This window comes from Muscardinus avellanarius, assembly GCF_963383645.1.
Source record: "Muscardinus avellanarius genome assembly, chromosome: 17".
Lineage (NCBI taxonomy): Eukaryota > Metazoa > Chordata > Mammalia > Rodentia > Gliridae > Muscardinus > Muscardinus avellanarius.
The window spans coordinates 28,434,266-28,456,137 of NC_137803.1; the positions used below are offsets into that span (position 1 = coordinate 28,434,266).

Below are 21,872 nucleotides of genomic sequence, written 5' to 3' on the forward strand. Positions count from 1 at the left end.
GGCCTCTGGTCCCTTTCTCCTTTGAAGACCAGGACTGGAGCAAGTGGGGAAGGAATCAAAAATTTATCTGATATGTTTGATCATTTAGAAAAGAATACTGATGAGTCTCTGACAAATCTGAGAATGTGTTGCAAGAATAAAAGTAAGGATAGATTCTTAGGAAATGTTTTTCTTCAAAGTGAAGTTTACAAACGAGGAACCCTCCAAGAAATTGTTCATCAAATTTTTATGAAGTTGACTTGTGTGAGAAAAATCTCCATTGCCTGACCTCAATAGCACATAAGCATCTAATTGAAATCTTCAATAATTTGCTGACATCTATGGTGAAAATTTAATGAAAATATCCCATATTTCCAAAATAATACAGTTGTCCAAATTTCTCCAGTGTCTAAGAATAATTTTCTCTTTTTCATTCCACATTCTTCTTCTGCTTACACTAATAATTAGGAGGCCTATGCAGTAACTTCTGTGGCCAGGTCAGGAGAAGTGTGATTTCAAACAGACTCGAACTCTCTTTGCCAGGCTGAGTATCTCTGAGTCAGATTTTTTGCTGAGGGCTTGGTGTGAGCTAGCACATCTAGAAAGTCAGCTGTGGTCACCGTGTCCAACTGGATCGCAGGCAAATTGCTGCTCTCTGGATGGAAACACAACAGAAACAGCCCGGCAATCGACCCCTGGGTGATCAATGCTCTTGAAAGGCTAATAGACCTTCTTTCAAGACAATGCATAATGCAGCATTATTAATGGTTAATGCAGTGCAGGACAAGACTAAAGAGGGCAGTGGAAGAAATTCTTTAATGTGCAACTATGTTAGCCCCTGAATCCCAGACCCTCTCCTCCCCAGTGACTTAAATGGCTTGTTATCAAAGTATTATTTAATATTTATATTGTACCTCAAATGGATCCAGCGCAACCTCAGTGTGTGCCAGAGAAATAAAAGCCCGAGCCCTAAGGAGTCTATCATCTGTGGGCAGAGTCTATCCAGAACAGAACACCAAAGGAGGAGTGAATTGGGTGTAGGAGGAAGATCTGACCAGAGAGCCTGCCGCTCCCGTAAAAGGCCACCAAAAATGGGCACCGGGCTCCATCTACTGGTGGCAGTTGGAGTTTTAAGCATAAATTTCCCAGATCATTTTCACAGTGAGCCAGACCGTACCTGACTGGTGGTTTTCCAGTGCACTGAAGATCTTCCTCATAGGCCGCATGGCTGCCTCCCTGCAGACCAGCTTAATGTCTGAGCCTGAGTAGCCCTCAGTCTCCTGAAACAACCGCAAACCCGGCCATCAGTCAGCAGGCAGGATGCTGGGGGCCCTTTACATTCTTAGAGGCAGGTCCCGCCATCAGAACCCTGGTTTAGATTTTGTGTCTTTCATGCACAAACACTATCCAAGATCCCTGGGAAGTAAAGCTGGGGAAAGAGATGCTGCCACAGAGTCTGAATAACCAAGATGGCTGGGCAGCAACTTCCTAACACCATCCAAGTATAAGATGCAAGTGGAGGACTGTACCACTCAAGTTAGCCCAAGGGGACCCTTGTGCTCAAACCTAAGGATGATCAAACTTGGACACTTTTGTTCTTGTAGATAAGATAATTCCTCCCTTTGGGGGAAGCTCAGAGAACATCGTGTTCAGGTACCTATCCAGAGTTGATAACGTGTCTACAACAGTCTCGGAATGGATCCTGGTGGTGGAGAGGTAAACAGACGTGTGCCTAGCGCTTTTCTGTTTGTAAAGAACACTTTAACCATCACCACAGTCCTTTGCGGCTTATCTACTACCCATTTCACAGATAGAGAAATTGAGGCTCAGAGAAGAAATGACTTCCCAGAGGTCCAACAGCTAACAAGTGTCAGGGCCGGAGTTTGATCACAGGTTCTCTGAATCTAAACTCCATGCTCTTTCCAGCAGTTCACGCTGTTTCTGTTTGCGTGTTTCCCAAATGACAAGCAACTCATGCTTTGACGAAGAAGAGGCCTGCTTCATTGCTAGGGCAGCTTGGATCTCTTCAGGGCAGCTTGGATCTCTTCAGAGCAGCTCCTTACAAGACCCTGTCCTGGACTGTCCCATTGGATCTGCAGCCCGTGCGCACCTCCGTCAGGGCAGCCCACCTGGCTCAGCACGCCGTACTCCAGCTCCGTGCGCAGCTCCAGGGCTCTGCTCTTGCTCACAGGGGGCAGCCAGTGGCGGATCATGGCCTGCCTGGCCTCTGGGCTGGGGAGATCAACCAGAATCCTCTTCTCCAGGCGGCGCAGCATGGCATAGTCCAGCTCCCTGCAATGGGGACAGAAGCAGAGGAGTTGAGCAGGGTAGCAGACACACTGCTTAAGCAACAACTACATTTTAAGAACAAATTGTTTTTAAATTAAGCCAGGTGTGGTGGCACACTCCTGCCATCCCAGTATGCAGGAGGCTGATAGGAGGATTGCAGTTTGAGATCAGCCTCAGATATCTAGCAGGTTTCTAAGCAAACTAACAAGACCCCATTTCAAAATAAAAAATAAAGGGGAGTGGGAGTGTACCTCGGAGGTAGAATGCCCCCCGGGATCAATCCCTGTACCACCAAAATAAACTTCTGTAGTGGTAATCTGAGGTGGCAATGGCGGGCAGGGCGCAGTTAACACCAACTAAACATGAGCAGTTGGAACATGAACTGGGCATGGTGGCGCAACCTTATAATCCCAGTACTTGAGAGGCTGAGAGAGGAGGATTACAGGTTCGCGGCCAGCCTCAACTGCTTAGTGTGGCCCTCTGTGACTTAGGGAGATCTTGTTTCAAAATAAAAAATAAGCAGGGCGTGGTGCCGCACACTTGTAGTCCCAGCATTTGGGAGGCTGAGACAGGAGGATCGCAGTTCGCAGACAGCCTCAGCTACTACTTAGTGAGGCCCTTTGCAACTCAGTGAGATGTTGTTTCATGCAACTCAGTGAGGCCTTGTTTCAAAATAAAGAATAAAAAATGGAGCTGGGGGTGTAACTTGGAGGTAGAATGCCCCTGGGTTCCATCCCCAGTACCAAAAAAAAGAAAAGAAAATGAATTATAGAATCTGATCTTGGCAGTGAGTAAATCATTCTTGACAAGAACTTGGGCACTCTGGGAAGCATAGTCACTCTTGCAAAACTTTCATCAGGATGTTAAGGACTGAGGGACCACCTCGCCCCATGCTCTGGTGGACACCAGCACACTCCTCCCTGGGTGCCCAGTGTTGACAAGTCAGGTTTAGACAATTTTGCATCTGAAGGCCATTTCCCTCAACTGGTTAACGTGAAAATTTTAAGCAAATGGAAAAGTAGAATAAAACAACAAATATCCATATACCTACTATCTTGATGCAACAACATTAGCATTTTGCCATGTCTGCCTCATGTATTTACTTATCTGCTGATTCTCGCTAAGTTATTTCAAATGAAATTATATCATAAAACCCCACTCTGAAATTCATTATCTTGCATTTCCCAGGGGAAAAAAAGGACATGTTTTACATAGAACATTTCTTACATACTATTGTGACATTTGAAAAAAATAGACACTGATTTCATAATGTGTCTAGGTCTCAGTCCATTCTCAATTTTTTCATTCATTCAAAAATATATTTTAAGCTGGGTGTGGTGGTGCACACTTATAATACCAGCACTTGGGAGGCTGAGACAGGAGGATTGCACAGGTTCAAAGCCAGCCTCATCTACTTAGTGAGGCACTCTGCAACTTAGTGAGACCCTGTTTCCAAATAAAATATAAAATAGGTCTGGGAGTATAGCCCAGAGCTAGAAAGCCCCTGGGTTCCACCCCCAGTACCACACCACACACACACACACACACACACACACACACACACACACACACACTATATGTATATATATATATATGTGTATATATATATATATATATATATATAATCGGAGACTGACCCAACTCTTCCCCTGAACATCTCCTATATATAGATATATATAGAGATATAGATAGATATAGATATATCTATATATCACTGGAGACTGATATATATATATAATCGGAGACTGACCCAACTCTTCCCCTGCACATCTCCTTTCTCTCTCAAGGCCAACATTTATATTCAAGGCACAGGGACAAGAATAAGAAATATATATACTCTTTATGTTTATATATCTATATATCTATATATAGATATATAGATAGATAAATATAGAGAGAGGAGTAGTTTTCCAGCACAAATCCAAGGAATGTGTATTGCTTATAGTTATATCTCTTGAGTCTCTTTAATATTTTTGTGTATACATGTTGTACTAGACATGAACTCAGGGGTATCCTATATGAGCTATAATCGAGCACATTTTATATTTTTAATTTTGCAACAGGGTCTCACTATGTTGCTGAGGGTCTATTTAAATTGCTGATGCTTGCTTTGAACCTGTGATCCTCCTGTCTCAGCCTCCCAAGTTCTGGGGTTATAGGCATGCGTCACCAGGCCCATCACTTAAGATAATGAAAATATATCATCTTAAGTGATGTATTTTCATATTATATCACATCAGAATTCATATGTCTGTGTATCTCACTGTTAGTGATGTGGTGTGTAATTACTGAGTTCATCGGGTGAGTATAACTCTCCATGGCAAAGAAATTATCTTTTCCTGACAAGTCTTCAGTACTCTACATATACTATATTCACACAACCTAAAGACCAGTGCTCCATCTTCTTTCAACTAGTAATTTTTTATTCTGTTAATGATCTTTATTTGAAGCCATTATTTCATGAGTTGCAAATGGTAGTTTTAAATTTTTTTCATTCCAAATATATTATTTGGAATTGTTATAGAATTATATAGCCCTGTTATATAAATTAGAGCTTTTTCTCATTAATTGGCACTATTTGGTTACTCTGGATTACCATTCCTATTAATAGTTCATTTTGAATGTGAGTCTGTGAACTCTTTATGTTAAAAGTTCAGCTCCTAAAACGGAGGAAAATATCTGTTTGATTTTCTAGTATGCAAATTACAAAGTGCCTGTGGTTGATCCAGCTTAGCCGCTGACAAGGAATATTGTCACCAGATATTTCCTGTTCACAAAAACACTTTTTTCTTACTGTCATTCTGAATGCATCTCATAATATTTTCTTTTAAATTGGAAAAATAAAAACATACTTCAGGGAGCATATCTAGTTCCTAAATCAGAATGAGCAATAACAGTTACCTACTTATTTTCTTGCATTTGGTTTGTTCTTTATCCGCCTCACCCTGCTGAAATTCATCTCGCATCGGAGACTGACCCAACTCTTCCCCTGCACATCTCCTTTCTCTCTCAAGGCCAACATTTATATTCAAGGCACAGGGACGAGGATAGGAAAAACACTATGCTTCACAGCCAAACTTTACCTAGAGCTCCAATTCACGATGCATTTATCTTTGCTTCAGCATTCTCTGTGCTCACACACTCAGTGGTAATGTGCAGCCAGCAGGCATGGATAATGACACCATGGCTTTGGATCAGTCAGTACCTTTGCATACCAGCTATTCAATATTTTGAACACCACCCCTGCACATAACTAACAAAGATGCATTGTCCTTCATGCCCGAGGATGTTCCAGCAGAAGGTCATCTGTGTTGTTAAGGTTCACTGTTGATGAATTTTAACTAAACTGCACTTAAGAGTTGGGAAGCGGTGAGCATAGACACCTCTTCTTGCTCCTGAGACCCTCTAAAAGAACACTACGGAATTTTATAATTGGCACAAGCACACAAAAACAAAGAAAACAAGAGACAAATTGATAGCAACAAAAATTTACAAAAAATTTAAAAGCCAGAAATATAACAATGAGTAAAATCAAGCTTAGTAGACCTGACAAGCTGCTTTCTGAATAAGCAATCAAGAAAGCAAAAAAAAAAAAAAAGAAAAAGAAAAAAAAAAGAAAGAACAAAAGAAAGAAAGAAAAAAAGAAAAGAAAAAAAGAAAAAAGAAAAACAATCAGAATACCCGAGATTGGGGATTGGTGGTATGGTATCTTGTACCTTTAGAGCTGAGGGGAAGGTGAACAGAGAATAGAGAATTGGTGGAAAGTTAGTTAGAAGCTGGGCGTGGTGGCGCACGATTTCAGGAGGCTGAGACCAGAGGATCGCGGTTCGCGGACAGCCTCAGCTACTTAGGCCCGCCTCTGCAACTCAGTGAGACCCTGTTTCAAAATAAAGAATAAAAAATTAGGCAGGGAGTGTAGCTCAGAGGTCAAATGCCTCTGGGTTCCATCCCCAGACCCTGAAAGAAAGAAAGAAAGAAAGAAAGAAAGAAAGAAAGAAAGAAAGAAAGTTAGAGCACAGATTTCTCCACCATATTTAAGAGCAGGGAGAAAATGGAGGGCCTCTGGACTGGGAAACACCAGACACAGTTGAGAATAGTGTGATGTATTGAAAATAAGAGGATAACATGCAAATTTTACTTCATAAAACAGCAGGACACCAGCTCTCTAACCCTATAAGTGTCAGCAAAGCTGTTATTTTCTAGGCAGAAGATTGTAAGGATCTTCAGTTGACAGTTTCACTAGCAGAAGAGAAAGACCTTAAGACATGGCTATTGAGGATTCCCTAAAACAATGTCCGCATTAAATCCCTATATCTGGAGCCCACAGTTGACAATCCCTTTCCCCATAGAGTGTTTATGTTTCTTTTTTTTTTAAGTGTACCTCCCATTAACATAAGCAGCAACAGAGAAGACCTACCTCTACAGAAAAACTGTAATAAAAAGACAGACCAGAACAAGCTGGGGAGGGGGATCTTGTAGGAAACAGCATTCTGCAGAGAAGTTGAAACTTCAAAAAATTACTGTTCTCAGAGACTTTTTTAAAAAACTTGCCCATGAAACAAGAATAGGATACTATATAAAAAGAACATCTGGAAGAGGGCAACAAAGCACAGTAACTTGGGAATGCAGGGCATGGTATAAGAAATTAAAAATATAATGGAAAGTTTAGAAAATAAAGCTGCAGCCGGGCGTGGTGGCGCACGATTGTAAGCCCTGCGCTAGACAGGAGGATCGTGCTAGTTCAAAGCCAGCCTTGCTGGCTTAATAGACCCTGTTTCCAAGTAAAAATATAAAATAGGTCTGGGAGTGTAGCCCAGATGGAGAAGGATTTCCAGGAACCCCAGTACCAAAAAAAAAGAAAGAAAGAAAGAAAGAAAGAAAGAAAGAAAGAAAGAAAGAAAGAAAGAAAGAAAGGAAAGCTGCAAAATCTTCAGAGATTAGGACAAGAAAGATATGCAAGCAGAAAGAAGGAAAATCAAAAGGAAGAAGAAAAGCCATCATTGATGTTTTTTTAAAATGAAAACATTGGCTTAGGAAAGCCAATATACAAATACCAGAAGTTCCAAAAACAGAAAAAAGAAAACAGAGAGAAGGATATAATGAATGAGATAATTCAAGAAAGCTTTCCAGAATTCTAGAAAACAATCCTCTGTATTTGAAATGTTATGAAAGATAATGCTTCAACAGCACTAAGTTTCAAGTGTTTTACATATGTTAATTCGTTTAATTCTCACAACACCCTATGAGGTAGGTACAATTGTTAGCTCCATTTGAAGACATGGAAACTGAGGCACAACAAGGTTAAGTAGCCTGCTTGAGATCCTAAAGCTGATGAGTGATGGTGCAGGACTGAACTCAAAGAGTGAGATCCTGAAGCCAGTATTACAGGTGCTGTTCTGAGGCTGGCACAGTACCTGCAGGGGCTTCCCAAGATATATATCAGAAGAATTCGTAACCTTGGGAACCAAGAGAGGACCAAAGGTCTTCCAGAAAGAAGAAAAGAAAAAGAAACACATACATATGTGTTTAATATAAGGATTTAATATAAGGCTTTCTCAATGGTAATGTGAGATGTCAAAATAAAATATATAATGCTTTCAAAATTCTGAGGAAATATAATTTCCAGTGAAATCTCTATCGTGATCAAATCATCAATTAAGACAGAGGTTGGAATAAAGATATTTTCAACATGCAAAGCCTGAGAGCTATTTACCCTCCATAACTTTCATTGGGAAAATACTGGAAAACTCTCCAATAGGGGAATAAACCTAATCAAAGGACTCCATGGGCTCCAAAGAGCAGAGGGTCTGACACACAGAGAGAGAGAGAGATCTCCAGGTTGGAGAAATAGAGCCCAGGGTCTCCCTACACAGCAGGCACAGAAGACAATGAGTTCAACTGGGAGCTGTCAAGAAGGCTCTGGAAGACTTGTCTTGCAAGGAGATGAAACTGATAGTTGATGTATCTGAAGGTACTGAGTGTCGGCTTAGACAGCACCTGCTTCTCGTCTCGACCCCATCTGGAATGACTTCTTCATAGGAGAACCAGGATGCCATAGCACAGAAGAGTCATGCAGAGGGAGGTGGGAAAGCAATCCTTCACCATAGATGTCTGTATTGATCAACTAATGCCCTAAAGCAAGAGATTTACCTCAAAACAGCTTGTGGGCACAGAATAAGTGCAACTCTCTGACAGCCAGGCCTGATGAATGTACTTTTAATGACATCAATAATAATACAATCATACAAGGGAGGAAACAAAGGACAAATGGAATGTACCCAGGAATCATTCTTTACGTCAATATAGTCACGTTAAAAAAAAAAATGTAACCTGTGGCAAGCAGAAAACACTCCTCTTAGATCCTGCACCTTGAGTTTTACACTAGTTATCCTTTCTTTTGGTTATTCAGCCCTTCTATCACCTGGAGGGCAAGACAACCAGCAAGGATGAGATATAGCTGGCAAGAGACACTCAGGGAAGGCTGACGGACCTCAGAGCCTGGCCCACGGGACCTCTGTCCACCCTGGGTAAAAGGAGCCACAATCCTGGCCATGTCCACAGCTCACATGGGCCACAGGCCCTGTTCCTGCTCACCTGAGCACCTGTGCCGAGCCTGCAGGCACCTCCCTCAGCCCTTGGCCAGTGTCCCCAGCATACCTGTGGTCCCTGGAACAGACAGATAACTTTGCAAATTTTACAGAATTTAGAAACTAAAGCTGGGAGTGATGGCACTCTCAGCAACTTTGTTGAGTCCCTGTTTCCAAATAAAATGTAAAATAGGTCTGGGAGTGTAGCCCGGAGGTAGAAAGCCCCTGGGTTCCATCCTCAGTACCACAAAAAAAGAAAAGAAAAGAAGAGAAACCAAATATAATTCACTTTTTTTTGTTTCCATCAACAGATGAATGGGTTGCAAAATTATGGGAAATACACACAATAGAATTCTACTGAGCAATAAAAAAAGAACAAAATCATGTCATTCGCAAGAAGATGGAAAGACCCGGAGATCATTATGTTAAGTAAGATCAGCTAAGCACAGAAAGAGAAGGGACATATTTTTTTCTAATATGCCCAAGCTAGGGAGTATTAGGAACACCAGAGGGACTCCAGATTATGGAGGGGAAACCTCAGCAAAGCCAGAAAGAAGGGGTTGGGGAGGAAGAAGGCTGAAGTTCATTAATGGAAAAGCTACATCCAAATGTGTGTATACATGTGACTATAACATAGTTAACCTGGACACTCAGTATGGGGAGGGAGGGAGAAGGGGAAGCGGGGGAACGGCACCAAGGACTGTGAGAATGCACGCCATCGTCAACACGATCCACATTATGATGTGAGACTATAGTGCGCGAATAAAATAAAAAGCATCATCTTTTCACAACAAAGAATAAAAATTACTTCGAATTACTACAGTGTCATCAAAGAAGATATGTTCCCCAGTTACTCTCATGAGAAAATATATTACCAATAATTGAGGGGGGAAAACGGAAGGGCTCTTGTTTATAGCAAAAAGATGAACTGGGTACCCATAAATCTCTCATTACAAAGTCCCTTAAAAAGCTCAACTAAGCCAGGCGTGGTGGTGCACGCTTGTAATCCCAGCGCTTGGGAGGCTGAGACAGGAGGATTGCGCAGGTTCTAAGCCAGCCTCAGCTACTTAGTGAGGCCCTTTGCAACTCAGTGAGACCCTGTTTCAAAATAAATAGGCTGGGGGGTGTCGCTCAGAGATAGAATGCCCCTGTGTTCCATCCCCAGTACCTCAAAAAATATATAAATAAATAAATAAATAAATAAATATTTTTTTAAAAAAGCTCAACTAGCCGGGCGTGGTGGCGCACGCTTGTAATCCCCGCGCTTGGGAGGCGGAGACAGGAGGATCGCGCAGGTTCGAAGCCAGCCACGCTGGCATAAGAGACCCTGTTTCAAAACTATAAAATAGGTCTGGGAGTGTAGCCCGGAGGTAGAAGGGCTTCCAGGAACCCCAGTACCACCAAAAAAAAAAAAAAAAAAAAAAACTCAACTAATTACAGGAAACACTTTTTTTTGGTGGTACTGGGGGTTCCTGGAAGCCCTTCTACCTCCGGGCTACACTCCCAGAACTATTTTTACATTTTTATTTGGAAATAGGGTCTCCTAAGCCAGCGCGCGGGGCTGGCTTCTAACCTGCACGATCCTCCTGTCTCCGCCTCCCAAGCACGGGGATTACAAGTGTGCGTCACCACGCCCGGCCAGGAAACACTTTTTGAATGCACAATGGAGCCCAAAGGAGGCCAGGGGCCAAAGTTGAAGAGGAAACTGGAAGCCAAGACTGAGCAACTGAAGCAGAAGTTATAGCTGACTGGAAGATGTTTGCTTCTTGGTTACAAACAGGTACGGATTTCAGAGGCTTCATGTGGGATAGCACTAAAGGCCTTGGGCCCATCAAGATGGAAAATGGAGTCAAGCCCTGTCACATAAAGCAAAAATCCAGTCAGGCATAGGCGTGCTATGAAGTGGGTTAGCACATCTCCCCATTAGCAATGGAAGACACCAGGGAAATTTGTGGGAAACTTTTCACTGGTATTTCAGAATCTCAGACCTACCCTCACAGTCATGGCCGAGGTCTCTTAAACTGAGAGACTAGCTAAGTGGTCCAAACAGTGATGCAGATAAGCGTAAATTTTCTCCATGAAGGGCACCTAAAGAGTACTCTCCACTACCATGAGCTTGCCTTTACGAAACACATACCAGCCATCACAACTGAGAGTCCATGGAAAAAAACCAACCACAGAAGTGTACCCCGCTGGTGCAAAGTACTAAGTAGTTACGCTTAAAATGTGTGAAGAAATAAAAGAGGGGATCGAAAATACAAGCAACAGACTTTTACTTCTGACCAAAATAGAGCAGTCCCTTCTTCCTTCTAGTCCGCCATCTGAAAACTACAATCCCTAGGTATAAAAATAAAATAATCAGAGGGAGACACTGGAAGGTAGGAAGAGGAGAAGGAGAACTGGCTGCAGTCTGTGGCAGTGAATGCCCTGGGCTTTCTGTGTCTCTCCATCCATCTCAGTGGGGTACTGGAAAAGCTTGAGCTTAGCTGCACAGTCAAAAATGGCCCCAGAAAAACTTGCTCTCCCTGGCCATAGGACTGGGAGAAAAACTTTCTCATCAGACAGAAAACCTTTCTGATAAACTTGATCTAATCAGTCAAATATCAAAGAACCTTCCCTACCCCAACCTCAGTGTGTCTGTGGGGCCCAGCTGGGGGCTGAGTCGTGCTAACAGGAAGGAACAAGTACAACAAGCGGGGAACCATATTGAAAATTTTCCAGAAAAGCCTGGCATGGTGGCGGACGCTTGTAATCCATGCGCTTGGGAGGCTGAGGCAGGAGGATCACACAAGTTTGAAGCCAGCCTCAGATACTGAGTGAGGCTCTCAGCAACTTAGTGAGACCCTGTTTCCAAATAAAATATAAAATAAGTCTGGGAGTATAGCCTGGAGGTATTAAAGCCCCTGGGTTCTACCCCTCGTACCACAATAAAAATAACAAATAAAAATTTTCCAGAAAAAAAGAAAACTCAAGTAAATTATGATGCACTCAAGCCAGACACAATGGTACACGTCTGGAATCCCAGTATTTGGGAGGCTGAGATAGGAGGATCACAGATTCAAGGTCAGCTTCAGCATACTGTTAAAATAAAAGATATTAGGGATATAGCTCAGAGGTAGAAAGCCTCTGGATTTAAACCCCAGTAACACACACACACACACACACACACACACACACACACACACACACTTATGATCTGCTCATACTGTGAAATTCTAAACGGGATTAGGTAGGTTTTCAACGTTCTTCACAATATGTCAAGACAAGAACAAATGTAAAGATAGTATAAAATATACCCCCAGTTTCAAAGACTTAGCATGAAAAATAGAAAGCAAAAGATGGCAATAATTTGTATATTGATTATATATTAAAATGATACTTTGAATATGGGGCTAAATAAAATATTATTGTAACTAATTTTGTTTCTTTTCTCCTTCCTTCCTTCCTTCCTTCCTTCCTTCCTTCCTTCCTTCCTTCCTTCCTTTCTTTCTTTTTTCTTTGCAGTACAGGGGATGGAACCCAGGGGCATTCTACCTCTGAGCTACACCTTGAATCCTACTTTTTAGTCTTGAAACAGGGTCTCACTGAGTTGCAAAGGGCTTCACTAAGTAGCTGAAGCTGGCCACGAACCGCGATCTATCTCAGCCTCCCAAATGCTGGGATTACAAGTGTGCACCACCACGCCTGGCCTCTTTTTACTTTTCTTTAATGTAGCTATGAGAAAATGTAAAAGGTATACATGTGCTGTGAATTATATTCCTATTAGACAATGCTGCTGTGAAAGAACCGAGTGCAGGGTCTTCTGAATATGTGCATAGTTTACCATGGTACATCTACAATGGAAAGAAGGAAGGAAGAAAGGAAGGGAGGGAGGGAGGAAGGAAAGAAGGAAGGAGGGGGGGGAGGGAGGAGAAAGGAGGTGAGTGAAAGTTGTCACAATCAAAATAAAGTTCCTTGTGTTGAGCCCTAAAAAAAAAAGCAATGAATAAAGCTGGGAGGTTATGAAGGCGGGATCTTATGCATGTGTGTCTGAGAACAAGAACTTTTCACAAAAGACTCTGCCAGAACTAAAACCTTGCACACAGGCCAATGTGACTGTAAACTTCTGCAAGGACATCTATCCAGCAACTATTTGTCTGCTACTCTTAATGTTAATTCTTGTGGCCAAAGATTCTTGTATCAAAATGACATGTAATGCCCCTCATTATGCCTTTAACCACCTGCCTTGCCTTTACTTCTTTGAATATGCATAGTTCACCATGATACATCTAATCCCATTGCAATTCTCTACGGTCCCCAAATACATTATTAATCTTTGGACAATCTTTCTTTATGTGTTATTTAGGTTGATAGAATAAAGGAACTAGTGGCCACAGAGTGGGAGAAAATATTTATAAATAATATATTTGATAGAGGATTTGTATCTGGAATATATTAAAACTCAGACTTAATAATAAATTGACATTTTTATATGTATGAGCAAAATATTTGAAAAGACATTTCTCCAAAGAAGATGTTTCATTGGCCAATAAGTACATGAAAAGATGCTCAATATCATTAGTCATCACGGAAATAATGCAAATCAAAATTATAAGATACCACTTCTCATTCACTGGGATGACTATATTATAATCAAAAAGAGGAAACTGTTCAAAAATACAGGGAGAAATTGGAATCTATATGTCCATTGCAAGGGGAAATATGAAATGGTGTAGCCACTTTGGAAAACAGTTTTGCAGTTCCCCAAATGATTAAACATAGTTACCACAGGACCCAATAATTCCACTCACAGGTGCAGAATAGGCAAATCTACAGAGACAGAAAATAGATTTGTGGTCGCTTGGTGCTGGGGGGTTGAGGGAGAATAGGGGTGATTGCTACTGGGTATAGTTTCTTTGGGGGGCAAAGAAAACTTGTCCTAAAATTGACTGTGGTAATGGTTGTAAAATCCTATAAATATACTGCAGTCAGGTACCACAAAACAATGTTCCAGACAATGATTGGACTATGACAGTGGTTCTATAACAAAACAGCTGAAAAATTCCCATTACCTGGTGATATCACAACATTTTCACACAACTCATCACTCATGAGTCTGAGGAGATGCTGATTAAACAAACCTACTGCGCTACCAGTCATATAAAGTATAGCAAATGCAATTGTGTGCATTACATAATACTTGATAATGAGTATATACCACCATGTTTATGTATTGGCTATTCCGTACTTTTTCTGTTACTTTCAAGTATACTCCTTCTACTTATTTTTAAAAGGTTTACTGTAAACAATATGCCGTGTTACGACAGGCAGGCAGTCTCCTGATTGCATCAAAAGGCCACATTGAATGATTGACCTACACCATCGAGGTTTGCGTAAATGCACTCAACCATGTTCGCACCGTGATGAAATTGCCTAATGCCACATTCCTCAGAATGCATTCATGCTGTTAAATGACACGACTGTACTTAAAACCATTGGATTTCATGCTTTAAATGTGTAAATTGTGCAGCAGGTGAGTTATATGTCAATAAACCTTTTTTAAAATTGACAAAACTAATGGAGTTGTACCTAAGAAGTCATGAAATCACAGTAACACCGAGGGAGAGAGGAAGGGAGAGAGGCTGGTGACTGACCCACTGGAGGTGGCTGGGATATCACCTCTAACAGTCAAAGAGAAAGAAGGCTGCTTTTCAACTATACTTCAAGGTAACCAAGTAACCCTCCTGGAGAAGGGAAAGTTCTATTAGAGAATAATTCCAGCAATCACTTAAAAGGAGAGATAGAATCACACCCACAGTGAAATAGCCAATTCAGGCAAAGATGCTAAACCACTGATGGGAATTCTATGATGCAGGAACCAGACTGATACACCTGAACCACAGGTCAATCTTGGCAAAACCAAACCTGGGGCAGCAAGACATTGCAGACCTCTGGACAGAGGGCAATGTCATGTATACACACATGTAAATCACTTTCATGTACCTATGAAGTATGTTTGCCCTCAGAATCCCATTGATCCTGAATCTCATTAGTCTAATTTTCAGTCTAGAGTAGTCACAGCGATAAGAACAAGTTAACTACTACCATGAGGATACAATGAGACAAACCCAGGAAGTTTAGATGCCTTAGGATGATCTCCCTGGCAACCAACAAGTCAATGCCAAGTGGGGGTGGGGAAGTAGAGAAGTCTGGTTTAGACTAAAAGAGATCTAAGAGAAAAACCAATTACAAAGTGCACACTTTGTTTGGATGTCGGTTCATTACTTAATTGTAAAAAGACATTTTTGAAGTACATCTATCCCAGTGTATGCTCAGAGTCACTCCAGGTCATAGTAAAGTGCTTAGGATCAACCCTGTCTTAAATGGATGAAGGAGATTCCTTCCCTAAAGTATTTCACAATCCCATTCGTCAGAAGACTAAATTATAACAAATTTAGTCTAAAGATCATAACTGAATTTCTTTGCAACTCCAGAGTCAGGTGGCATTTCATTCTATAAAATAAAGTAAGTGTTCCAATGTGTTCAGCAGAAGCTAGTTTTATAGGCAAAGGTTGAAGAAAATAGAAACAGAACAAACTGGGTTGGTTACTTCAAAGTTACTTTCTTTGTAAAGCAGGGACAGGGAGGCAGAACAACGAACATCATTGGTTAACATCAGGTGACTCGAGGTGACTCCCCCCCCCCCCCAGGATTAAAACAGATTCTGAACTTCATTATCACACTGATTGAAACTGGCCTGCCTGGGAATTTGGGCTACTATCTCCTCTCTCTTGATTTCTCCAGAAGATCAGATTACAACCTCATTTTAGTTTGGTACATGAAATTAGCATGGGTGACTCGACTTTTATTTTTAGTCTGGTCTGTTGGAACTCCATGCAGGCTTAGTCCAAAACAATGGCTTCCAGTAATTTTTATTTAACATACTTAAATAATATATTTCTGTTTGACTCTAATATTATGTATAAATATATCTTCAAAATGTAAAATACTGATCATCTGGGCACAATAGCCAATCTTATAAATGTGCAGAGAGGTGGGGTCAGGTTTGAACTTTATTTATTTTTTTATTTTATTTTTGCGGTACTGAAGAATTGAACCCAAGGGAATTCTACCTCCAAGCTATGCCTCCCCCCCCCCAGCCCTATTTTTTATTCTTTATTTTGAGACAGGGTCTCACTACTTTGCAGAAGGCCTCACTAAGTAGCTGAGGCTGGCCGTGAACTGCAATCCTCCTGTCTCAGCCTCTCAAGTACTGGGATTACAAGCATGCGCTACCACACCCAGCTTGAACTTTAAATATGTTTTAAGCAACAGATTACACACGGATTCCATGATTTCTTCTCAGTGACATTTTGTTTAGGGTGCCATTAGGGGTAGGGGGAGTTGTAGTGGAGGGAGATAGACACAAGCCCCAGTGCCTTTACACTGCTGTTAACTGAAGGTGGATGACGTCGCTTGGCCTTGGTCCACACTGAGATTGAGAAAATCTGCATTTCCTTTATCTGTCTCCCGCCTCACCTGTAGCTCTAAAAAAAAGTAATGTATGTGAAAATATTCTTAAAACTATAAAGGGATTAGAGTTGTTTTTAAATAGATTCTCCAAGTAGATATTGTTTTTACCTCGTCAACGTCTCTTATTTCCCAATTCCACTCCTAGAATTGTTCTTAAACCACTCTGGGATAGAGTTTGAATACAAGACTCTGAGAGTAGATTATGTTTTCAATTAGAGATTATTTAGCTTTCTATTTATTGTACAACATTAAAGAAAAGATTTTCCTCCTCACTTAAAAGTTTAATTTTAAGACTGATAAAATTCAAGCATATCATTTCTACAATAGTTTTTGAGAACTGGAGATCTTAAGCCAGCTTAATTTAAACATAGTACAATCATCCCTCATTATCCAAGGGGGATTGATCCTACTCTCTCTCCCCAATGTAGATGTCAAAATTTAGAGGTGCTCAAATCTCTTATAGAAAATGGCATAACACAGATTACCTATATAGTACCTCATACAATGTAAATGAGTGGCAAATAGCTTGTTGTACTGTATTACTTAGGAATGATGCTTGCATGCCTTCAGCCCAGACACAGTTCTTTTTACCCAGTAGTTTTCATCTGCAGCTGGTTCAATTTGTGGCTGCAAAACCAGTGGCTACAGAGAACCAACTACATACAAATTAGCTTTCAACTCAGAATGTCCATTTTAAATATTGCCAAAGGTAGCCCTGGCCTGTGTTCTATTAAGGCAGACTCTTTCATGGTACAGATAGCAAGGATTGGGGACATAAGCAGTAAGCCTTGCCATTAATCTTCCAGGGCTGGAACCAAACAGCTTGGCTTTGCCTGAAGCCGTCACTATAAAACTCTTCACCTGTACTTTGTGGCTCATGAAAATGGATTCAACGCGGGCTCTCCCGAGCGCTCACCATGGCAGGTTAGAAGCGGCGAGGACGAACACGAGGTCTTCTGAGCGCGCTAGCCCGTCCATCTGCACCAGCAACTCCGTCTTCATGCGCAGGCTCCCTTCGTGTTCTCCCCTGCAGAGAGACAAGGGCATGGGCTCCTCTCGCCTGGCAGGGCCTTCGTGCCCATGACAATGATCCAGTGGCCGTAGCACGAGTCCATTCTGGGAGCCAACAGCCACTCGTGCCAGACACACACAACAAGCTACCGGGTGCTCTTTTCACATAGAAAGTAACGGACATGAAATAAATAAACAGAATGGTGGTATGTAAAAGAAAAACCAAAGGTTGACACTGAGCTGAAGAATAACTGAAGGCTGACAGCCGCTGTTGGGTTCAATGTGGCCCAGTGTGTCTGCCTGCACCGTTGTTCACTCCTTTGAAAACCGGCATGGTTGAGACTAATTCTTTTCATTTCTATAGCAGGTATGAAAGTCCTTTCACACATAGTTTTTAACTATAATTTACAGGTCTAAGTTGTTCCAGAGATGCACCACTGTCCTAAATCTATTTCATTGTCTTCTAATAAGAGGCAAGATAATGGGAACTGGGTTTCCTTTGCACAGCAGATTGGAGGCAATTTTCTTGGCCAATTTGCCCCCCACCACGACCCTGCACCAAGGAAGAGCAAGTTACGAAGACCCGAAAAATCAATCCAAACTGGATTTAAAAATGCAACCCATTTGCCAGACTCTCTTCCTCTTCACTTGCATAGGTTTAGTTAGAAGGATAAAAAATATTTCTTGGACAACACAACATTCACTTTCGCTTCGTGTGTATGTGTGTGTGTTTACTGGGATTGACCACCCAGGGGCATTCTACCTCCGAGCTACACCCTAAACCCAACCACAAATTTTATTTGTTGTTTTTTTTTTTTTTGCTTTTTAATTTTATTTTTATGTGGAACATATTGAAAATGGCATACATTTAGCCGGGCATGGTTGCGCACGCTTGTAATCCCCGCGCTTGGGAGGCAGAGACAGGAGGATCACGCAGGTTCGAAGCCAGCCCCGCGCTGGCTTAGGAGACCCTGTTTCCAAATAAAAATGTAAAAATAGGTCTGGGCGTGTAGCCCAGAGGTAGAAGGGCTTCCAGGAACCCCAGTACCACAAAAAAAAAAAAGAAAGAAAGAAAGAAAGAAAGAAAGAAAGAAAGAAAGAAAGAAAAGAAAATGGCATACATTTAGACTGTGCTTGGTGCCTACCAGTTCCCCTCCCCCCCAACATTATTTGTTGTTGTTTGTTTGTTTGTTTTGTTTTTGGTGGTACTTGGGTTCCTGGAAGCCCTTCTACCTCTGGGCTACACTCCCAGACCTATTTTATATTTTTGAAATTTTATATTTTGATTACAAGCGTGCGCCACCATGCCCAGCTTATTTGTTGTTTTGAAACAAGGTTCTATCCAGGTTGCTGAAAATCTCACTATGTTGCTGAGGCTGGCCCCCAATCTGTGATCCTTCTGTCTCAGCCTCCCAAACAACTTCTCTTCTGTTCATGTGTGTGGTGGTAACTCAAATTAGGTAGAGGTTGAGTATCCTTACCCGAGATGCTTGGAACCAGAAGTACTTCAAATTTTTTTTAATGTTGAAATATTTACATCTACATGATGAGATACATTGGGAATGAAACCTGTCTAAACATGAAATTAATTTGTGGTTCATAAATTAATTTATGGTTCATACCTTATACACAGAATGTAAAGGTAGTTAATATGATATCTCAAATAATTTCATGCATTAAACAAACTTCCATGATATGGAATTTTCCACTGTGGCAATATCTCAACACTGAACATGTTTCACATTTGGGAGCACTTCAAGTATTAGTTTCTGAACCTGGGGATGCTCAATCTACATCTGGCTTTTTAGGATCTATTCCCCTTAGTACACAACCATCATTTCCTAAGAGAGAAGACTCTCTGAAAATACAGTTATATGTTTATGCAGCAGTTGTCCATAATTAGGGTTCTTTTTGCCTCAGACCAACGGTCACTATTCCCTGGCCCTATGAAGACTCTAGTTTTAGGATCTTGAAGTTACAGACAAGGAAACTGAAATGTAGGCCAAAACCTGGAGCATATTCAAGGTTGGTAGATGAAGAGTTCTCAAATGAGGCAAATCAATGCTGTGCGAGGCACTGGGGAGGAAGACCCACAAAGTCAATGCAAGCAGCAGTGCGTGAGTTGCCTGTGGGGCCGGCTGGACGTGGCCTGTCTTTGAGGAGGGAACAACTTTGGGGTAATCAGAGGAGGGAGAGGGAGAGGGAGAGGGAGAGGGAGAGAGCGAGAGAGAGCGCGAGAGCGAGAGAGAGCGAGAGAGAGCGAGAGAGAGCGAGAGAGCACGAGAGAGAGCGAGAGAGAGTGAGAGCGAGAGAGCGAGAGAGAGTGAGAGCGAGAGAGCGAGAGAGTGAGAGAGCGAGAGAGAGCGAGAGAGTGAGAGAGCGAGAGAGAGTGAGAGCGAGAGAGCGAGAGAGCGAGAGAGAGCGAGAAAGCGAGAAAGCGAGAGAGAGCAAGAGAGTGAGAGAGACAGGCCAGTGCAGCAGTCCAAGGCTGACAAGCAATGGCTAATCCATGGAAAGTGTCCTACTTGAATCAACTGCATGCATCTCACCCGGTTACAACCTTATGCTTGTATTCCCGCTGGGAAAAATGATTTCTGATGACTAAAATTTCATAAATTATTTTCTAGTTATACTTCTAACAAGGGAATTGTTTGCTTTTTATTAGTATTAGTTCTGCCTTAATGACAGACCATTAAAGGTCATTAATAAATGCAGCCATGTTAAGATTTTCAAGGTCTATTTTTTTCACATCAGAGGAACCAATTTAGTAAAAATTAAAACAGAACAAAACTCTGGTCAAGACAGAAAGCTGGTCTTAAAATCAGGCAAACAAGCAAAACCCAACTTTCCTTGGCCTTTGAAAAGCATAAACAGAAGGCTTGCTATACAGTCTGAGAAGTGTTTCTTCTTGCTGGAGACATTAATCTTTAGAAATAACGTATGTGGCATCTTTAAAATCAGACATGCTGAGCTGTAACCTGATGTCTGAGAATTGGTGGCTTCCCTGGCCTCCCTCACCATTGAGGACCACCTCGAGGGAGTGAAATACAGACTTGGCCTTTGCAGGGGCCATGCGGGCAAGCCCCACTCCCCGTGGGCAGCCCTCTGGCTCCAGAGGAGCCGCTCACAGGCAGCTATTTTGAGCCAGCAAGACCGTTATGGCAGCCTGGGATCCTGGGGCTGGATGATCTTTAGGCCCTAAAACCACTCTGTGGGACTGGGGGAAGGGAGGATGACATTTTCTCCGGTTATAAAAACTACTTAAATCAGCTATTCAGTTAACAGGATCTAATTTAAAGACCTTTCCGTGTGTCTGCAGAAAACTTGTGGGCTTATTAATAGGCTCATTCTGCTGGTAAATGTCGATGGGCTTCCGACCATCAAACACACTTACAAGAGGGGAGAAATGATGACCAAAAAAAAAAAAAATCCCCCTTACCCAGGAGCCATGCCTCTCTGGCTCATCACTGACTCCAGCTCATCCAGGAAGATCGTGGAGGGGGCGTGATAGCGGGCAAGATCAAACAGCACCTGCGTGGGGGAAAGCAAAGCCATGTTCAGATTCCTGTGCTGAAGTTAAAGTCCTCATCATCTACTTAAAGTCCTCAGATACTCCCAGATATTAAAAGCTTAAAATGACCATAATAATAAGCATCCATTCTATACTCTGTTATTTCACAGTAACTTTATAATCACTACCATTATTTCTCCCTACTACCATCCCAGGGGGTTGGATGGTCCAATTATTTCCATTTATCACTTGATAAAATTAGAGCCAGAGAGAGTAGGTGGTTAGTTCAAGGTTAGTAATCATAATGAGAGAACTGAAGATAAAACTCAGTTCCCCAGCTTCTACTTGACCAGTTAACCCTGAAGACACCCTGCCAACAACATATTCCACCCAGACTTAAAAACCTTAGACTATGTAAAAGCATCTGATGATATTCCCTTTAATCTTTGGGGATGATATGAAGGTCATTTTTAGAAGAAAGAAATGTAGACGAGAGAGCCAGGCATGGTGGTGCACGCCTGTAATCCCAGTACTTGAGAGGCTGAGACAGGAGGATTACAGGTTCAAAGACAACCTCAGCTACTTATTGAGGCCTTCTGCAACTTGGTGAGACCCTGTTTCAAAACGAAAACATAAAACAGGGCTGGGGGTAGAGCTCAGAGGGAGAATGCCCCTGGGTTCAATTCTCAGTAGCACATGCACGCGTGTGCACACACGCGCGTGCACACACACACACACACACACACACACACACACACACACACACTGAGAGTCATGGTTAGCAAGGTTGAAAAGTTTTGCCTCTTTCTGCTCTCCAAATCCATGGGGTCCTCATACCACCTCAGTCATCACTGCTACTTCGTGAGTCCAGGTACTTGAGGACAATTATTGGTTGAATGAGATGTTCTGTTCCAGGATAAAATATTGTAAACTGAACAAGAACAGGAACACAACCAGAAAAAGAACAGACATATAAAAACAGA

At 41.9% G+C, this 21,872-nt stretch overlaps 1 protein-coding gene across 3 annotated transcripts in view; it reads right to left on the minus strand.

Moving 5' to 3' along the window:
• Window positions 1–494: 494 nt before the first annotated feature.
• Window positions 495–21,872, minus strand: part of KATNAL2 (katanin catalytic subunit A1 like 2) — a gene marked incomplete at both ends in the record, with an annotated part of 78,087 nt that continues 56,709 nt past the window's right edge. For all 3 annotated transcript variants that reach the window (XM_080714653.1, XM_080714654.1, XM_080714652.1), the window contains 5 exons: window positions 495–634; window positions 1,157–1,259; window positions 2,109–2,271; window positions 17,284–17,394; window positions 20,818–20,909. In XM_080714653.1, coding sequence (XP_080570779.1) covers window positions 495–634; window positions 1,157–1,259; window positions 2,109–2,271; window positions 17,284–17,394; window positions 20,818–20,909 — 609 coding nt within the window. The remainder of the gene's footprint in view (window positions 635–1,156; window positions 1,260–2,108; window positions 2,272–17,283; window positions 17,395–20,817; window positions 20,910–21,872) is intronic.